The 21319-nt window shown below is 38.5% G+C and overlaps 1 protein-coding gene across 2 annotated transcripts in view; it reads right to left on the bottom strand.

Annotated features, from left to right (window-relative positions):
* Positions 1 to 21319, bottom strand: part of GRM1 (glutamate metabotropic receptor 1) — a 433167-nt gene that overhangs the window by 23269 nt on the left and 388579 nt on the right. For both annotated transcript variants that reach the window (XM_055433699.2, XM_088840946.1), the window contains exon 7: positions 8960 to 9890. In XM_055433699.2, coding sequence (XP_055289674.2) covers positions 8960 to 9890 — 931 coding nt within the window. The remainder of the gene's footprint in view (positions 1 to 8959; positions 9891 to 21319) is intronic.

The following is a 21319-nucleotide window of genomic DNA, read 5'->3' as shown; positions in this document are numbered from 1 at the left end:
CCTGGTTTTTATGTTTGTCTGACTCTACACCTTCTACCTTCATAACGAACGCTATAGCAGAGTGATGCATTTTCTCGCCCCTCTATTGGCATATCTGCTGGAGTGTGTAATAGTCACTCACATATTGCACAGATAGGTGATTATTTGGCTGACTGGTTACCACCTGCAAGTTTTAGAGTTTCTTTCCATCAAACTTTCTAAATATAAAATGCTGGTGCTTAGAAGTGACTTATTCAGATGCTGAAGAAGAAAGGAGGGTTGGTGGGATGGAGATCGAATTACTCTTGTGGAGATACTTGTAGGGCCTCTGCTCATGTCATAATTATACCACTTTTCTGAGAACTGCCTCCCAGGAGTTATGGGCCCCTGGGAGATGGCTTTATATTCTGTGACTCCATCCTTTGTCCATCATCTCCTTGACCTGGGATAGACATCTGAGTCAGGCTGAAGCAATCAGTTTCTGCCTGCCTTATGTAGAGACATGTGGGTTGAGGGAATTGAAGCAATGTCTTCAGTATACTGGACCTACAACAACATGTAAACTCGGGAGCACTGGGATGGGTGTCCTTGGACTGATTGAGAGGGCCCAGAAATGGAGAAAGCAGGTGTATGAGGAGAAGAAGGAGGCATGGAGGGAGCCAGGAGATTACACGGAGCACTGAAACCTTTGTCCTCAGGAGACCAGTCCACTTTGTGGCCCAGGAGCATTCCAAACTTTGTTAACATAAGATATCAGAAATTATTTCTTATATTCTTTCTTTTAAATACCCCACCCCCTTTTGCTTAGACTAGCTTAATTTGGCTTTTATAACTAGCTTCAAAAGAGCTCTAACTAATGAGCCTATAAGCACTGTTCTCAACATGAAGCTTCCAAATCCTCTGGTCCTTTCTTCTCTGTTTCTTCATTGTGCAGGCTGCTAATATTTCTGCTCCTGAACTAGCTTTGCAAACGTGTTGCTCACATGGCCTGCTTTCCCTTTGAGTAGATAACACTTTACAGTGGACACTGAGGCTAACAGATGGAATGCAAATGATCTCATCTCTCTTTAGCTGTGGCCAAGCATGGACAGGGTGCCAAGTCATGTCAAACAGGGTGTCCTTCCTTGCACACCTCACACACTGAGTAAGAGCCTCACGCCTGGGCTCTCAGCAGACACACAGCTCCTCCATCCTGTCCAGTGTGGATATTATAAAATGTCAGTAATGATGCACACAGCCAGCTTTCAGCTCTCTCCTCACGTGAAGGGGTAGTGCAGAGTTTTATGTTAGCATACGAACTTTCATATCTCCTCCCCCATTTTCATAACTTTAGTGTCACGAGCTAACGGTTATTGAGGTTTTACTATGTGTGAAGCATTGCAGTATACTCTGTATAAAATTTCCATTTATTTATACAAAGGGAAAATAAATTTGCTTAGGCCAGCTTAGTTTGGCTTCAGTAACTTGAAGTCAAAGAGTTCTAATTAATGAGCCTATAAGCTTTTTTCTTGTGATCTAAGAACATCGGTGATCATGTTTAGCCTGGAGGCCTCCAGTGTCTCTTCTGATAGTTTTTCTCATTTAATAGGTGACTGTTATATAGAGTGGGACCAAGAATAAAAATTACCTGTTACATAGAGTGGGACCTTGCAAAACTAAGGAGCCCAGACTCAGTAACCTTCTGACTCTAAATTTACACACCCACCTAAATCACCACATTGTACCGTTTTCTATTATTTCACTCACTGGATTCTATTGTAATGGGGTGTTATACCATAAACTGTGAACTTCTTGAGGACAAACTCCATGGCTCATTCATTTTATTGAATGCAGGTGTGAATGAATGCATTTTTGAGGTAACAAACATAAAAGTGATTAAAATCATATTTTAATTAAAGTGATAAGATGATTTTAGTTCCATTTATTCCTCTCACAAAAATGGCCTTGAACTTCCCAAGTCTTAGTTTCTTTACTTATACAATAATATTCCATGTTGCTACTTTGGGTCATTATAGATATCATCTGGAATGCTTTTGAATTCAGTTCAGAAATTACACATTATAAACATAGGAGAATAAAATATTAAGTTTGAGAACTTGAATATGCATGTCATGCAAGTTCATTTGAATTTGAAAGAAATATAAAAGACAGCCTATATTGAAAAGGAATATGCTCTCTTTGAAGCTGCAGCAGAATCTGTGCCCCATGGTCTCAACACAGAATTTGAAAACATAAATATGAGAATTGAAAGTAGCTATTTCTGCGTTATTTGAAAAATGAGTATATTATTCAGAAGAGGGGGAAAGTAAACGATGCTGACTGCAGATTTGCTGCACCTGCTGGGAACAAGTTGTGTCCATCCCCATGTGCTCATGTCCTTCATCCCTCTGCCTGCACTGAAGCCCATGGTCTCGAAAGATGGTCTCTCACCATGGCCGCTCCTCAACACACAACTCACTCACTAACTTGTTTTCACCTTAAATTATGACTGATATGATTTTAGGTCACAGTGTTACTTAGTTCAGAGAGTAAAGGCATTTCAGCTTGCTTTTTCCAGGGAGCATAAGACTTTACCCCAAACAAAATAATCTCTCTCTGGCAGGCTCAGGCACTATGCCTGGCTGTCAGGAAGAGAGACAAAGGTTTGGATTTCTAGCCCCTTCTAATCAGAGCTGAATGAAGGGAACTGTTTCATTCTCATCTGAGTCTGACTCTGAATACATGGCACTCTTCTTTCCTCTACAAGCAACCTGAACTTAGCATCTGTGACTCCTCCAGCTCCACTCACAAGGCCAGGACAGCACACCTCACTTTCCAGCTTTCCCACATTTGTCCCATCTCAACTCTTACAATGTTTGTATCCCCAGAGATCTGATAAGATCAGTAGTAAAGATGTGTATTTTCAGATTTTATTTAAAATTTTTCTAATTTCCCACCTTGATTCTTCTTTTCTAATGTCAGGCAACACGCATGTAACTTAATGAGAACCAGCATCAACCACAATCAACATGCTCTTCAGAGCTGGTGCTTCATTATCACACTTGTCAATTGATGTCAAATAGCTCTATTGCAAGGGCACAGTTCTGGGTCGGACTGCCCAGCATAAACTGTAGGATCTCTATATTTTTTATTTTTCCTTATCTGTCAGTTGCTTTCTCATATACTATAAGTGAGCTTACGTTTCTCCTGTACTATACCACTACATCCTCTTCCCTGGCCTCCTTAGATACTGTCTAAACTTCTTAACTCCTTTAATGATGAACTCCTCAATTTACTGCAATAAAAATTCTACTCATATCACACTGCTAAAATCACTCAAGGATAACCATGGTGTTTCCATCCATGGAGATCCCAAGTTCTATCATCCTGAAACAGTCTGTTATGGACTGAATGGTTGCACTTCCCTTAAATTCATTTGTTGACGTCTTAACCCCCCAACATGATGGTATTAGGAGGTGGACCCTTTGGGAGATTATTAGGGTTAGATGGCAGCTGTCTGCAACACAAATGGGAGAGGTCTTACTGGAACTCAGCCATAAGGAAACCCTGATCTTGGACTCTCAGCCTTCAGAACTGTGAAATGATAGATGTCTGTCTAAGCCTCCAGTCTGTGCAATTTTCCTATGGCAACAGAGTAGATTAAAATAGTCTCCTGCTTGGTTTCCTTGATAATGCAAAATTTCTGTTCCCCCCTTTTTTGTTATGTGCTGTTTATTGCTTTCAGTTTTTCCTTATTTATCTTCTCTCTTAAATGTAAGTAAGTCTTTCCTAATGTTCTTCCCCTGACTTTCTTCTATTCTCATATCACAATCACATCTTTGGCCACTGTAAACATTAACAATTAATCCTCAAATCTAGAGCTCTGGCTCAGACCTGCGTCTTAAGCTCCTGACTTAAATGGTTAAATAACCTTATGGATGCCTCTGTTTGAATTATTACAGGATTTTTGATTGACTAAGTCTGAAACCCAACTTAGCAACATTTCCCCAGTCCTATTCCTATCTTCCCTATCGGTTTTCATGGTAGTTGTGCTTTTCTACTACCAACTGCTACATGGTAGTTGTAGCTGAAATTATGAGAGTTGTTCAAACAATAATTTCTTTTGTTCATGCCTGTCTTCCTCTCCCCAAATCAATATTTCAGTTCTAATGACTTAAGCTCAGAAAACTTCTTCATATGCATGCCTTGGATTTGCCTTTTCTCTCTTTGCTCTCATTTAAACCTCTTATTTTTAACCTGTCCTCTGGATTATTGTAGCACTCTATTAACTAGTCTGTCTACAGTCAATCTATTCCCATAAAGTTCACACACGATCATAAAATTTCACAAAAGTCATTAATGCATCTTGTGGTCGCCATAAAAAAATATCCAAATTTCCTCTTAGAACATTGATCACTACCTGTAATCTGTCCTCTTTCTGTATTTACAAATTTTCCCACACTACACCTCTCCATGTGCTTTACTCAAAAGATTCCATATTTCAAACCAAAAGTACACTAACATTTCTGAATTCTTTGCTTATATTATTTTCTGCATGTGAAATGGTCACATTTTCTCCTGTTGAAAAGCATCCTTTATGGTTAAGTTCAAATGCCATTTTTATCAAGAGTCTTTCCTCATCTTTCCATAGACTCCACTCCATTTAGCTGGGCTGAATCTCTTTCTTCCCTGAACACACAAAATGCTATATTGGTCCTCTATTATTGCACCTAACCCAGCATATATAGTTGTATTTTTTAGTGTTTCCCTTACTATATTGCAAGACTGGTGCAGTCTGTGCCCATCTCTTAAATTGTTTTTTATCCTAAATATTAACTAGCACCATACCAAGTACCTAAGTGCTTTTATGAAGCATATGTTACTGTTGACACACTTGTTGATTAAATAAGTGGATAATAAACAGTATATTCACCATAAATGTTGCTCTCAAGTACTAAAATTCTATGATGAGTACTTCAATAAACTCTTCTGAAAGTTACTATAAAACCAAGGGAAGAATCACAATGACTTCTAAAGCCATTTATTATATGGTTAAAGGGAAAAATAATTTTAAAATGACAGATTTTCTCATTCACAAGCTAGAGGAGTGGATGAGTTCTTTTTATGAAAGAGAACATGCTATCTCTGTTTGATTTTGATGTCTTCTGGCTAACAGCCGTACTTCCTTTCATAACCAAAGGAGGAAAGATTAGAGCATAAACACTAATGCTGCAGACTTCTCTACCTTTTCTTGTGGACAAAACAATATGTTTCTAGCAGATCAAGAGGAAGATGTCCTCAGAGCATCATTCGACTTGCATTTCACTTAGCTTTTGCCCTCATTAAAAGCATATATACAGATGCTTAAGAAATAATCACAAGAACATATTAATACACTATTTACTTAGAAGCCTATGTTTTAAAATTACCTCCTTGCATCAGTCTAATGCATTTTTCTGGTGATTATCATTGTTTTTAATTTTGCTTGCAATTACACACCCCAAAAACGTCAAAGGAGTGTGTTGTCACATTTCAGCTCCATGTGCCCTCAAACTATTTGGCACTCGTTGAGGTTATTTATTCAAAAAATGACTAGAAATTTTAGTTTGACATTTAGCCATTGATATAATTTTTTTTAAGAAAGCATGTCATTTACATAATGTTTTAAGCTTTTAGTTGCATAATGCTAATTCATTTTGCTTTAAAAGGAAGTGACAAGTAACTCAGACCTAAATAACTTAATTACTCATATCTATGGATAGATTTCTATGTTTCTTCTCCTGCCAAGAAAGAGAATTTTACCAATATCTTTATATTAAGTTAGGGCCTGAATATGTTCCCATTCAAATACATTAATAGCTTAAGATATTATCCTGGTCAAAGATAATTATGTTATTCAGTTGATCTTCCAGGACAGGATTATGCCTAGTAGGACTTCTAACTATAAGCAACTCAAGTAATCCAAACACCCAATGTATTGATTAAACTCCTCCTAAATTTTATTTCAGAAAACATAAAGGCAAGTGTTCAAACCTTTGATTGTGTCAGATATATGGCTGTGAACAAAACAACAAATGGAAGTAAACTTTGCAAAAACAGACACACAACATCAGCCATTCCCTCTATCTCAGAAACAGCCTGGTATGAATATAGTTGGACTTGCAACTCCTCAGAATAATATTGAAAAAGATGGATCAGTTGGAAGCTCTTCATTACAGCATCTGTTCTGTGTTTATAGCTACATATGCAGACTGCTGAACACCCACAGTGCACCATAAACGTAGGGATTACACATCCAGAATGGCAATACACTCATTGGGTGATGTGTTCCCTAGAGTTTTCAGCCCCTTGCTTCAGTTGGCAAAACTCTGCTAGATTTTTGTTGCTGTAGAAAATATTAGATTGTTTGTGGTTTTAGAAACTTTGGAGACAAACCAGGAAATCATAAAGCAGCAATAAAAAGGTAAAAACAGGCCCTGAGATTATTGTTATATTTTAAAAGTACAGTCTCATAGAGAGTTACAAGAGAAGTAACAGCAGAGTAAGTGAGAAAAATGAGTAAATAAACAGTTGTTTTCCATGGAAATTTAGCCTCAAGTACCCTCTGTGGGTCAGCTCAGCTGTGTGATACACTTTGGAGAAGCTACCAATTGTACAAAGAAAGCTGCATATTAGAATTACTAATTAGAAGCATTATTTCTTATTGTCAGAATCTAATAACATGTGATAAATAAAAGATAGCTAAAAGTTGAGCAATGCATTAAGTGCTGAAAGCAGTGCTTCCTAGACAACCAGCTCAATTTAGACCAAGGTAATTTTTCTCTCAAAAGTGTGATTCCAATGAAATTAATTTCTAAATTCATAATAATGCTGGGAATATTCTCAACTCCTAATGAAAGCGGTTCCAGGTGTGAGAAGGTAATCAGAATAAGCACAATAGCTGGGGACTGTATCCATGGTAAGCTAACTTCACGTTATCCCAGCAGTGAAGCAGTGTGTTCTAAGGATTAGTCACTGCTCTCTTGGACAGGTGCCCGTATCTGCCTCTCACAGAATCACTGAGAGAGCTGTCAAAATGCATAATCCTGAGTACCAACAAAAGATATCTTGATTACATAGGTTCCCTCTTTCCATTAAATGGTTAGAACAGTTTTCAGAAATGACTCATGACCAAAAATCATAAGAAAACTTCTAAAGAACCGTAAAGAAGGCAGTTAGAAAACATGGAGCTGAGTAACGGTTTTTGGTAGGATGGAACACTCAGAAAGCCATATGGGATGCAACAAGAAGCCTCCTAGTCTTCAGATACATTCGAGTTTAAAGAGTGTTTTCTCCCTTCTTTTCATTTTGTTTCCTCTCATTCCTTCCATCTAAATGATAACTGTCATGGTGCCATAGTACATCTGGACTCTGTGGCTATGGTCTGTTGTTTTTTGTTTTCATTTCATGGCACTGTTGTTTTGCTTTCATGCTCACTGGAACTGAGGGGATGTTGGTTAGAATGAAAAATCAGGGCAAGGGAAGGAAACAAATAAGTGGCTTTAATAATCAGAATTTCATGAAAAAGTAGATGCAAACTATTGACTTCATCCTTAACACTGAAAAAAGTTAGGGATGCTTTATTTGAAGTAATAATAAAACTTGATGAACTTCAAAAATATTTATTTCCTAGAGACTCCCTCATCTGAGCCTCAAACCAATTATATGGTTTCTATAAAAGAGACCCATGGTGCTGCTTTGCAAGCAAAGATATAAAACCCAGAAATTTAAGATATGTAGATTTTTTGACATATGTTATGATGAGAAATTTCATGCCAGTTAAGGCCTAGGCAAAGAATAGCTAACTAAATGGAATTTACTTAAGAGTCACACAAAGTCCCAGTGGTTTGGGGGCCTCACTTAACAAAAGGGGGAAAATAACACCCATTCCTCTTACCTTGCTGACATATTCAAGTGCACAAAATAGTTCTGAAACAATTACATAACTATTACTGTTAAAAGCCTTCACTTTCATAGGATTGTTTTAAAAAGTAAAATTAATACTGCCACTGGGGGAAATAGTTTCATTTTTGGAAAATTAAACTACTGTTAGAACTTCAAGCATGCGTGTTATTTTAAATGTTGTAAATGTGACATGAAATCTGTTTTCATGGGTCTCAGAATGAGATGACACATGCAAATTTTAGCATATGCTTCCCTGCAAAACAGAGGCAGGAAAAAGACAGGAATGTGTGTATTATATAAACTACTCAGAAAAATTACCAAAATAGAAATAAGCTGGACTTTGATATTCACACTGACTCTCAGGTTGGAGCTCTTTACCTTAATCTGGTTTCTTGTTTCATTTGGTGCTTGATGGCTAGAAATCATTCTGATCCTAACTTTGTAGCAGAGATAGGTCAATTCATGTGTAGCATTATGAAGTTTACAGTGCACATAAAATAAAGAAGAGGTGGTGCTTGGTAAGATAGTTGCATAAGGGAACTTATTTCAGGATATACTTGGTGCTTAACTAAACTCAAATTTTGAAATAGGCCAATTCCCCCAGGTGCTAAATTTCCTCCCTCTCCATCCCAGGTGTGACTCAAAAGTGACCAAAAAGTAAATCAGAAACTATCTCAACCATAATCTAAACTAGAAATTAGAACTAGAGATTGCATCTCTGCCCAGACCCCAGAGATGTACTGATATACCACAGAAGGAGGACCCATGCGAAAGGAAAACAGAAGCTGTAGATTCCAGGTAAGAGTGAATATACGCTCGGCTGGTTGTTGCTTCACACTCCTTGCGCTTTCAAAGAAATAAAAACACTGAAGATCTTTAGTACTAACACATTCCTACTGCAACAGAATGTGAGATTTGAAAGAAAAAAAAAAGAAAGCATTAAGAAAGGACATGGAAAACATGGGGGAAATGGAAGAACATGCTTTAGTCAAATAGAAGAAAATAGAGAGAGTGAGAGACGGAGAGAGAAAAGGCAAACCCAGGCCAGACAACTCACTTGGCATTCCCTGCCCCTGGTTTCTTTCTTCGGAAAATGCTGAGTAAAGTGTTGGAGCGGCAGGGCAGCTTGCCATCGCCAACGTGCATGCGGACCACGTCCGAGGTGGTGAAGGCACTGCGGACATTCCTCTCGGGTTTGGCAATAATGATGTACATCTTGGGAGTGAACATGCAGCCCAGGGCCACCGTTACACTGAGGCTCACTGCAAAGCAGGTAGTAATGATCTTGTAGTTGCTCCCAAAGTAAATGGGCACGAAAGCCAGCCAGATGATGCAGGTGGTATACATGGTGAAGGCAATGTATTTGGCCTCATTGAAGTTGGCGGGCACATTGCGGGTCTTAAAGGCATAGTAGGTACAGCTCATGATGAGGAGCCCATTGTAGCCCAAAGGGGCCACCACCCCCAGGTTGCTGGTATTGCAGATAAGGTAGACTTCTTTGATGCTCGGGTAGGACAGGATGGGCATGGGGGGCTCCATGATGATCAGGGTTATCACCAAGGTTAGCTGCACGCTGATCAGAATTGAGGCAATGATCACCTGGGCCCAGGCACTCATAAACCTGGGCTTCCGGGTGCAGATCTTCTTCTTGCTGCCAGCCAAGATGCGTGCGATGCGGTTGGTTTTGGTCACTAAAGCGGAGTAGCACATGGCAGAAGACAGGCCGACCAGGAGGCGCTGCAGGTAGCAGGAGGTGGTAGTGGGCTTGGCAATGAGGGTGAAAGGACACACGTAACCAAGGAAGATGCCAGCTAGGATGATGTAGCAGAGCTCCCGGCTGGAGGATTTGACCACAGGTGTATCTCGGTATAGCACGAAGATCAGGGTGACAAACAAGGTGACGAGGATGCCCAAGCAGGAAAAGGCGATGGCTATGATGGACTCTATGTTGCTCCACTCAAGATAGCGGACAGGAATGGGTTCACATCCTGTGATAAGAAAGATAGTTTTAAAATGAATCCAAAGTTTTTCTGATCAGTAACAATAGTGCTCACTAGTTGCAAGGTCATAGCTATATTCACAGCTTCCATGGTGTGTGGTGCTTTAGTTCCTTTTTAAAAATGCCTCCTTATCACACAAATAAAGACATACATTGTTTTCTCTGGACAGTCATACTCCCAAATTTAATCTCATTGCAAGCCTAATGTGTCATCCTTAGGCCTATAAAAATTGTCTTTTCTTAAAGTGTTATAAGTGGATGCTGCTTTGTAGATGGAACTCAGTTCTACACTTTCAGAAAATGAAAGGGGAAAATGGAAACTAAACTGTGTTTCCATTGAAGGTTAGATGGTCACAGTATAACAGAATAAGTTAATAAGAAATAAACTGACAAAATTTTTATTTTTATGTATCTATTTTTCAGCGACAAATCCAGCTCATAGACACAAGCCCAGCTCATTAGAAAAGCATTTTCTTCCTTTCTCGCCAGCCAGAAAGATGTTTTAAACATAAATTCCATTTGAATTCCTTAGAAGAATCTGTATTCTCTTATTTTCCACATATTATATTGCTCACTTTAAGTTACTTCCTTTAGGTCTTAGGGTCTCAGCCCTTTAGTTATGTATGATCTGTATGCGGCATCAGAGGGCCTTTGACTTATCAGCCTCTAATAGACATACTAAGGAAGGACGAAATCTCCCTTCACCCACCTCTTGAAAGGAGAGACAGCCCTGTTTCTAAATGCCTGGCTTATCTTTTCCTTGCAGAATAAAGTCTGTTTTGTATTTCACAGAGAGAAAAACATTTGTCAAGTCTTGGCAAAAACCCTTTCACACGGTTCTGTGTTTGGACTGGGCCGTTATTTCCCAAATTGTGAGAATAAAAACATGTATTTCCATACATTTAGGAAAAGATTCATTGTTCTGAAGCCGTGAGAGCCAGGAACCACCAGAACCTGTTTTAAATCTGTTCAGTCACCAACAAGCGCTGCCGTCAGGGAATGCAGTTTTTACGTGTTAACCAGCCAGTGCCAGTCCTGGCCTCTGATAATCACTCAGGAACAGACTCATGTTAATGCATAACCGTTGACCACTCACAAGCACACTCTCCTGGCTGACCAGAGTGGCCTCCCTCTTTTGTGTGTCAGGCGTTTGTCTGTATCAAAGTCTTAGCTCTTCCTGGAAGAACTCCTCCTTCCTAAATAAGCCACTGCTGCTGCTAAGTCACTTCAGTCGTGTCCAACTCTGTGCGACCCCACACACGGCAGCCCACCAGGCTCCCACGTCCCTGGGATTCTCCAGGCAAGAACACTGCAGTGGGTTGCCATTTCCTTCTCCAATGTATCAAAGGAAAAGTGAAAGTGAAGTCGCTCAGTCGTGTTCAACTCTTAGCAACCCCAAGGACTGCAGCCCACCAGGCTTCTCCGTCCGTGGGATTTTCCAGGCAAGAGTACTGGAGTGGGTTGCCACTGCCTTCTCCAAAATAAGCCATATTTTAACTCTAAATCTTTCTGTTTCCTTGATAAAGTTTAGAAAGATGATTTGATAGAATGATAATAACCATTATGGGGGACACAAGCAATAAATTAAAATATTTAAGAACAGCTTGGGAAAGGAAATGGCAACCTGCTTCAGTATTCTTGCCTGGGAAATCCCATGGACAGAGGAGCCATGTGGGCTACAGTCCATGGGGCCACAAAAGAGTCAGACACGACTGAGTGACTAAGCAACAACAGTAGACAAATTAGGAGATAAAATACTTAATAGTCAATACAGTAAGCCCCCTATGTATGAACAAGTTCTGTTCTGAGAGCATGTTTGTAAGTTCAATTTGTTCACAAGACTAATTAAATTAGCCTAGGTACCCAACTATCATAATCGGCTATATACCACTGCCTTTATACTTGCTTCTGGACATCCTGGACTTGAAATAAAGATACTATACTACTGTACTCTACACAATACTGTACAGCACAGCACACAGAAGCACAGCCACTTGTACAGGGTGCACTCCATGACAGTGTATGCCAGACACCTGAACTAACTTACACAATTGGACACGTGAACACACATTCGCACCCTTGAAGCTTCAAAACTTGAAGGTCGGTATGTAGGGGACTTACTGTATTCAGCTCTTTTAACTGGCATTCTGAGGCTGCTAAATAAAATTCAAATTCCAATGGAGTCTTCGTCAAGGCCTTTGTAACATTCCGAAAGCTACCCTCTGCATTTCTCTTTTTCCATGCAACCTGGTTTTATAAATGAGGTATTCTGTCTTTGGAGTTTTTATTAGCAAAGAATACTGCGTTTAAAATTTTTCGAACACAAGTCAGATCCACTGAAGTCGAATTAAAACCCTGGTCTAGAGCCAAATTGAGAGATATAATTAATGATTTTCCTAAACTTCAGGGGTACAGGCAAAATATTTTGTGCAGAATTCCGGATTTTTATTAGACACTTATTGTCCTGCACTGCAGATATGTACCAATTAATTCAATTAATTGTTAGCCGCATGTGGGAAAATATTTTAAAAGGAGCGGATTCAAAAAGGGAAGATTTAAATAACTCAGTGGTGTAAAATTTTAAAATAGAAAATATATTACATAATGCAATTTCAGAAGTTTTTCTTTCACTAAAGATTCAAAACAAAGATGAAAGACAGATTTTAGGAAACCTTCAAACAATTATGGGGTAGATTCAAAGCTGACATAACAAGGACTATATCCTCTGTGCAAATAGGCTCAGATATGAATTAGGAGAATCAAACAGAAAATGGAATGTTAAAATTAAAAATTACCAAGTTAGAAAATATCTAACATTTGACCAGGCATTTTCAGATAGACTTTAAAAGTAAATAAATGAGACACAAATATAATAATGGATCCTTAGTTAAAACATTTAAAAGGGCCTCTATTCTCTGTGATTTGGGAAGCTATAGATAAGAAAAGGGCTTCCTAGGTGGTGCTAGTGGTAAAGAACCAGCTTGCCAGTGCAGGAGATGTAATAAGAGATGTGGGTTCAATCCCTGGGTTGGGAAGATCCCCTGAAGGAAGGTGTGGGAACCCACTCCAGTATTTTTGCCTGGAGAACCCCATGAACAGAGGAGACTGGCAGGCTACAGTCCATAGGGTCGCGAAGAATCGGACACGACTGAAGTGACTTAGCTTGTAGCATATAGGTAGGGAATATACAGACATCACAAAGAAAGGTGTCATTTAAAGAATCATCACCCCCAACCTAGATCCTGTTATACAGAGTGAAGTAGGTCAGAAAGAGAAAAACAAATATCGTATATTAATGCATATATATATGCTTCCCTGGTGGCTCAGTGGGAAAGAATCCACCTGCCAAGCAGGAGACCTGGGTTCAGTCCCTGGATGGAGAAGACTTTCTGCAGAAGGCAACGGCAACCCACTTGAGTATTCTTCTCTGGGAAATCCCATAGACAGAGGAGCCTTGTGGGTTCCAATCCATGGGGTCTCAAAAAAGTTGGACGTGACTTAGTGACTAAACAATAACAACAGTGTATACATAGGGAATCTAGAAAAATGGTACTGATGAACATATTTGCAGGGCAGGAATGAGATGCAGACATAGAGAACAGACTTGTGGACACAGCAGGGGAAGGAGAGAATGGGACGAACCGAGGGAGCAGCAGTGGAACATACACATTACCACGTGTAAAACAGATAGTTAGTGGGAAGCTGCTTATACAACAAAGGGAGCCCAGCCCAATTGTCTGCGATACCTGGAGGGGCAGAAGGGAGGCTCCCGAGGGAGATGACACATGTATACATATGGACGATTCATGTTATTAGGATGAAGAGACCAACACAACATTGTAAAGTAATTAACCTCCAATTAAAAAAAAATCATCACCTCATATTAGTAAAACTCAGGACAACTTCCTAAAATCTATCTAATGACTTAACTCAGGGGAAGACATTGGCACACACAAACTCCCTGTCTGTCCTCTGAACAGGTGAAATAATATTTCTTTGTTATTGATATAGACACTCTTAATGTCTACCAACAATTTCACTATTAATAGAACATCAAAATCTTATGTACCAACACATAACTGGGACTTATAATAATAGTCTCAAAGTCCCACCTATGTGTTGGTACATAAGATTTTCACTATTTAATAAACCAGGGTATTTGATGTTCTCTTTGGAGAAGATTCTTGAGAGTTCCTTGGACTGCAAGGAGATCCAAACAGTCCATTCTAATGGAGATCAATCCTGGGTGTTCACTGGAAGGACTGATGCTAAAGTTGAAGCTCCAATACTTTGGCCACCTCATGTGAAGAGCTGACTCACTGGAAAAGACTCTGATGCTGGGAAGGATTGGGGGTGGGAGGAGAAGGGGACAACAGAGGATGTGATGACTGGATGGCATCACTGACTTGATGGACATGAGTTTGAGTAAACTCCGGGAGTTGGTGATGGACAGGGAGGCCTGGTGTGCTATGATTCATGAGGTTGCAAAGAGTCTGACACGACTGAGCAACTTAACTGAACCGAACATTATTCTTGATGACACAAAACCCACAGTTCTAACATGTAGGGTTTACTGTCAGACAAGATGTGCTACAATTCTTGCACATGGTCAAGTTATAGCTGACTTAATCATGAAAATACCTGTACTATGTATAACCTAAGACATTATCCAAGTAATGCCTATGTCCTAGAATTCCTGTGGACAAAAGACTCCACAGAAACAGAAAGATGAATTGAAACACAGCACATAAGCATGCAGATTATCATAGGTATCGTGATCACCACAAATCTTTAATTTTTGTATAAATATGAAAATGCTACACCATGATCTAGATGTATTAACAGTATGAAAGAAAGAAAGTGAAATGTTAGTCTCTCAGTCAAGTCCTACATTGCCGACCCGATGGACTATAGCCACCAGGCTCCTCTGTCTATGGAATTCTCCAAGCAAGAATACTGGAGTGGTTTGCCATTCCCTTCTCCAAGGGTTTGTCTCAACCCAGGGATCGAACCCAGATTTCCTACATTGCAGGCAGATTCTTTACTTTCTGAGCCACTGAATAAATGAAATTAACAGAATGACAATATCAAATAATTATTGTTCATTGTGGTAGGTAGCTTCTAAGATGATTCAGATTGATCCCCACATCCTGAGATTCATGTCTATGTGTAATGCCGTTCCCTTGACTGTGAACTAGGCCTATGACTTGCTTATTTTCTATAGAATATAGCAAAGTTGATAGGATGTCTCTCTCATGATTAAGCTATATAAGATAACAATCTTCATCTTGTAGCAGATTCTCTTGCTGGCTGTGATGAAACAACTCCTATTTTGCTAATGTCCACATGGCAAGGGACTGAGAGCAGTCCTCATCCCCAATCACCAGCAAAAAAAAAAAAAAAAAAAACAACACACACACACAAAAACGAATCCCTAAATTCAAGTCTTTGATGATTGTACTCTGCCAATAACTAGCTAAGTGAATTTGGAAGTGTACCCTTCCACAATCAGGCCTTCAGACTAGACGCCACCCACAGTATATACTTCCATTTTTAGCTTTGTGAGAGATTATGACGCAGAGAACTCAGCTAAACTGTGCCATATTTCTGACCCACAGAAACTGTGAGAAAATAAATGTGTATCATTGTTAGCTACTAAGTTTGGGGGTAATTTGTTACACAGCAATAGATAACGAATTTATCCTTTAAAGCCAACCTCTTAATTTCATAGCCAATGCTTAGTCTCTTTGCCTAAAGATAATTGCAGGCATAAACTAAGTTAGTCAAAATGTCTTTAGGTTTTGTACAAGGTCTTTAAGTCCTTCTACCACATGTAATAAATCCCTATTATTAACTGAAATTGTCCAACATTTTCTGCTAATTAGCTAGTTATGAACTGTTGCTAATTCTCCCCATATTACCATTCACTGATGTAATAAGTGAGCATAATTAAGCTCTATAACCAAAAGAAGAGAATCTCAGGATTGTGTTTATGTTATTCAAGGAGTATCCTTGTTGAATAGAATTTTGAATACCCAGTTCTAAATATTAACATTGTATCACCATGGGTCTTATACTAAAACTAAAAAGAAAAACCCTAAATTTAATACATAAGAAGTCCAGCCAGTATTATAAAATGCAATGCTCTACCATGATATAAATATTTTTAATAACTGAATTTTGGCTTCCCTGTATCCTATCAAATTTTAAAAGAAAAGAGGCAGATATATAAGCTAATAACTGGTATGATTTCAGAATAATCCATTTATTTAACACTATAAAGACACATTTTTAAAAAGTCTTTAAATACTATAAAAACACTTCTTAAAATGTTTTCAGTTATTTTTTAAAATAATAATATCTTGATGTGTTGATGTTATATAAAATAATTGCTGCCATAGAAGTTCAGACCTGTAGCATTAAAAAATGTACTACAAAGGCTAATACTAGTGCTGTAAAATGTAGTATAAATATTTTAGAGATGATTATACTATACAGACTACTCTAAGAGTCCTTACACAAGTCTCATATAAAACAATAATGAATAGTGTATCCATTACAACAAAACAGGACAAACAAGTGTATTACCTCACATATGTGGATAGGACGGATATTTTGTGTAATAGAGAAGTTCAAGAATTCAGTTATAGGAACACAAAGTCTAGCCGGCAAAGAAATTCTTAAAAAAAATGCCAGATCTACAAGGATGTTATCTGGCAAAGCCAGAATGGCTGTCTGGCAGCACCACGTGAAGTATCCAATAGACACTAGATAAAATTTTGATGGAAAAAAATTAAAGAATTCATTTCAGTAGAAACAAATTGGCCACAAAATTAAACACTAATGGGAAAACATGTCCGGCATAGCAGATGCAGCGAGTTCATGCTTCATTTGTAATTAAATTAATCTGCGAAAACTGTAAAGGTGGGGACACTGACTGACACAATTGTAAAAGAATCCTGTGAGTAGCTCCAAATGCATTGCCTATAGTTATCTCCTTCCGTGGTTTATAAATATATATTAAACAGTGTGAATATTTTCTGAAGCATTCCGCTGTTGACAAACCACAACACTTATAATGATTAAAATATGATCAGACTTGTAGTCTTAGCAAGCATGTTCCAACTTATCAATCTAGGGATATGGAAACATTTCATTGGAACATTTATTCATGAATTTAAGTTATATAAAGCTGTCTTCATTCTCAGACTTTTGAACAAATACAAGGGAACTTGAATACTGCTGGAGGTTGCATTCCTAAGTGATTTTAACCTGAGGATTTTCAGAGCACCTCCAGAAGCTGAAGGCTCATGGAAGCTAACTACTAATGCAAGAATTTTGAGGCAACATGATCATTACACATGGTCATCTGTGTAGGATTATCTTCATATTCCTACATGTATCATACTCTCTTGTGTATTCTCTTGCTTATTCATACTTTTCTTCTTGACTGATTAAAATCTGTACAATTTTTTCCTTAATATTCTCCTTACTGGTAATAAGTACTTGTCTAAACCTAGGTTTTACTAGAGACAATCATACTCTTAACTCAATAATCCAAGTAATATTGTTAAGTACAATATTAGGATAATCTTTGCATATGCAAATATTTCACAAGTTCAAATACTTGGAAAGATTCAGAAGACTCACAGAATATGCTCATGTAATGCTTCATTCAAAGGCAAAAGGAAAAGTGCAGTGAGAGTGCAGGTACAGCCAGGGACAGAGGTATCCTGGTACCCCTGGAGGTTGGGTAACTCTCCTCCTTAAACCTCAAACCAGGACAAATAAGTAAATTACCTTACATATGTGGACATGATGGATATTTTGTGTAATTCTCTCAAGATATCAGAACTAGTACTTTTCAAATTTAAGATGGGCTCATTCCAACAAGGGCATGCTTTATCGGTGTATTGAGCTACCAAAATCTGCACAATGAACATTGATTTTGAGATAGCACAAGATAGAAACTCTCACTGAAGTCTTTCATGGCCCTCAAGTTGTATAGCCAAGTCGACCTGTCTAATAAAATATGCTTTAGTAAATGAAGTAACTTTGGTTGTCACTAGTGGAGTTTCAAACTTTAAACCGCATATCATAAATTCTAGCCCCCTTAATGTAACCAGTTTAAAGTTTAAAATTCCACTGGCCTGGAGAAGGAGATGGCAACCCATTCCAGTATTCTTTCCTGGAGAATTCCATGAACAGAGAAGCCTGGCAGGCTATAGTCCATGGGGTCACAAAGAGTTGGATGCAACTGAGAAACTAACACATACACATTAATGTAACCAGGGACTAAAAACTGATACTCAGCCATCTCCATAGGCAATCAGTCTTCTAAGCCTAGCTGTAAGTTAAGCCTACCTTACCCAGTGTACTATACACAAATGAAGAAAACCATCCTTCTGATAGAAGTCTAAGTATTCTTGTGTTGCAACAGTAGCAGTTTGTCATAACAATACCCCAAAGCAGTATACACAACCCACCATTCAGTCAGTTCAGTTTAGTCACTCAGTCATGTCCAATTCCACCATTCAGTCAGTTCAGTCACTCAGTCATGTCCAACTCTTTGCAACCCCATGAACCACAGCACGCCAGGCCTCCCTGTCCATCATAAACTGCTGGAGTCTACCCAAACCCATGTCCATTGATTCGGTGATGCCATCCAACCATCTCATCCTCTGTCGTCCCCTTCTCCTCCTGCCCTCAAACTTTCCCAGCATCAGGGTCTTTTCCAGTGAGTCAGTTCTTCGCATCAGGTGGCCAAAGGATTGGAGTTTCAGCTTCAACATCAGTCCTTCCAATGAACACCCAGGACTGATCTCCTTTAGGATGGACTGGTTGGATCTCCTTGCAGTCCAAGGGACTCTCAAGAGTCTTCTCCAACACTACAGTTCAAAAGCATCAATTCTTCGGTGCTCAGCACCATTAAGATTGCTTTATCTCTTGTGAAGATCCTAGATTTTTTTTTTCCTATGTGAAAAGTAGGATTTTTAACGCCAATCCAGGACCATCCAAAACTGAATCACGTGGGGATGGGGATTGACAATTTACATCTTGAATAAGCCTCTTAAAAGTTGCTTTTTCTTCTTTCCTTTCCTTTCTTTCTTTTCTTTTTCTATTTTTAAAGACATCCTAAATTTGAGAAGGGCTAGCTTCGATATTTTGAGGGAATTAGACAAAATATCCATTTTCCATATATGTTTTCCATATATGTTATACTTTATATATCCTGTTTTTTAAAAAAAGAAGGGTTTCCCAACCTCCAGTGTTTGGTAATTCCAAGACTAGAAGGGGTGGTGGTTAAATTCAGTCAGTGGTTTAGAATGAGTGCCCTGAGCCTACCTGGCACCCACAAGGAGAAGACTTTAATAGGAGTTGTGCATACTGTACCTAAAGCATTGAGAACTTAAGGCCTGGCAGTGTTCATGGTTAGAGTTACCCCAGACAAGTCAGTTTCCTTCTAGTGGACTACAAGTTACTGAGCAAAATCCAAGAGAAGTGGTAATAACTCTAATTTGAGAACAAGGGCTAACTTCTAATTTTCGAACTAAATATTGGCTCATTTATAACATTCAAATGCATTCGAGGAGGTTAAAATTTAATATCTGAATTCTTTCCAATTAAGTAAAGACAAATTTAATATGAAACAAGAAACAAAGATAGGCCACAATTATTCCACCTAAACTGTGTTGGGACATTTAATAACATTTACAATACTGCTTCACAATTGCATAAGGCTTCATTGAAATGCTTTCTCTAATATTTTTGCTGCTGCTGCTGCTGTCACTTCAGTGGTGTCCGACTCTGTGTGACCCCATAGACGGAAGCCCACCAGGCTCCCCCATCCCTGGGATTCTCCAGGCAAGAACACTGGAGTGGGCTGCCATTTCCTTCTCCAATGCAGGAAAGTGAAAAGTGAAAGTGAAGTCGCTCAGTCGTGTCCGACCCTTAGCAACCCCACGGACTGCAGCCTACCAGGCTCCTCCATCCATGGGATTTTCTAGAAAAGAGTACTGGAGTGGCTTGCCATTGCCTTCTCCGCTAATATTATTACATTAATACAAATTACCTAAAAGGGGGAATTCTATTTATCATTCAATCTTTAAGCTCAAATGTCCCTTCCTCTTTCTCTTGCCAGGGAAAAGATGATTGCTTTTTTCTCTGTACTCATATGAAATTTTGTATATAGTCCTGTTCCAGGACTTATAATTGTCTGCTAACATGTCTAGTTTTACATGAAGTTTGTCTTCCAGGATATAAACCTTGTCTCATTCACCCATATGTCCCAACAGCTCAAAAAAATACCTAGCACAAAGAAAGTGGTTGTGTATAATACAAAAGTAAATAAGTAGATAACATGAGAAGTGGCTGCAACTGTTAGGTAGGGAAAAATAGTTAAAAGTTAATTTTTATAACAGTATTTTATAATTTTTATCATAAGATTTAGGGTAGTCTGATTTTATAAGGAATTATTTTTATACTATTTGACATTTTAAAAGGAATAAGCAGCATTGGGTTTCTTATAATTGGTTCATGAATTGTTAAATTATTATCAAGTTGTATATCATGGCAGAAGAAATCTCTGTTTATGCACCATAAGAAGTAAAGTGTGAAATTTAAATGCTGAATTAAAATGTGCATTTTCCCAAGAAGAAAACACGCGAACTTTATTAACAGCTTCAGAAGGCACTTCCTCTAAGAAATACACATTTTTTTTTTCTTCATAGCCAAAGAGCAACATATCCTAATGAGAATAAAAACTCACTTGTTAACATATTTTTATTCATTAACTTTAGTCTTTGGTGCATATATGCAAAGTATCTCATAAAATGATTTTAAGCATATTTTTAACAAACTTCACCTTCAGTAAAAAGCACTATTTTCCAAAGAAGAATGATTTCTCACTTTAACTAAAGTTCAGTCCAAAAAATCCACCCATGAAAATAAAACACTTACTTAAAGGCAATGTATATACTCCTCTTAGTATTTTATTGATTTTTGTTTTTCTCTGCCTGTGAGTCTTCTCTTTTCACAACTACTGCTACCATGGCAGCAGTCAAAAGCACACTGCCATGAACTGTGCCCTTGCTCTGAGCCTGACGTGGCACCCAGTAAGTGGCAAATTAGACCTCATTTTCTATTCATGTGAAAGAGTGGAAGGGATGCAGAAACAATAGGTACCATTAAAACTAAGTATAAATGAGGATGCAAGATGCATATTCTGAAAGATCTGAAACATAAGAGTTGTGGCATAATTTGGATATATGATCCAAGTTTAGCCACTTACCTATTGTTACCAGATAAAGGCAGAATGGGCTGTTGCTTGGCTCAACTTTTTTGAATGTTAGTGATTTTTACACATATGATGGATGATAGTAGATTTAATTCTCTAGAAAGATAATTGCATTAAAATTC

Source organism: Moschus berezovskii, chromosome 10 (assembly GCF_049115385.1).
Source record: "Moschus berezovskii isolate FMDL1 chromosome 10, NW_MosBer_1.0, whole genome shotgun sequence".
NCBI classification, from domain to species: Eukaryota; Metazoa; Chordata; class Mammalia; order Artiodactyla; family Moschidae; genus Moschus; species Moschus berezovskii.
Note: the sequence above shows the minus strand (reverse complement) of the source record. Positions and strands in the feature narration are given on the sequence as shown.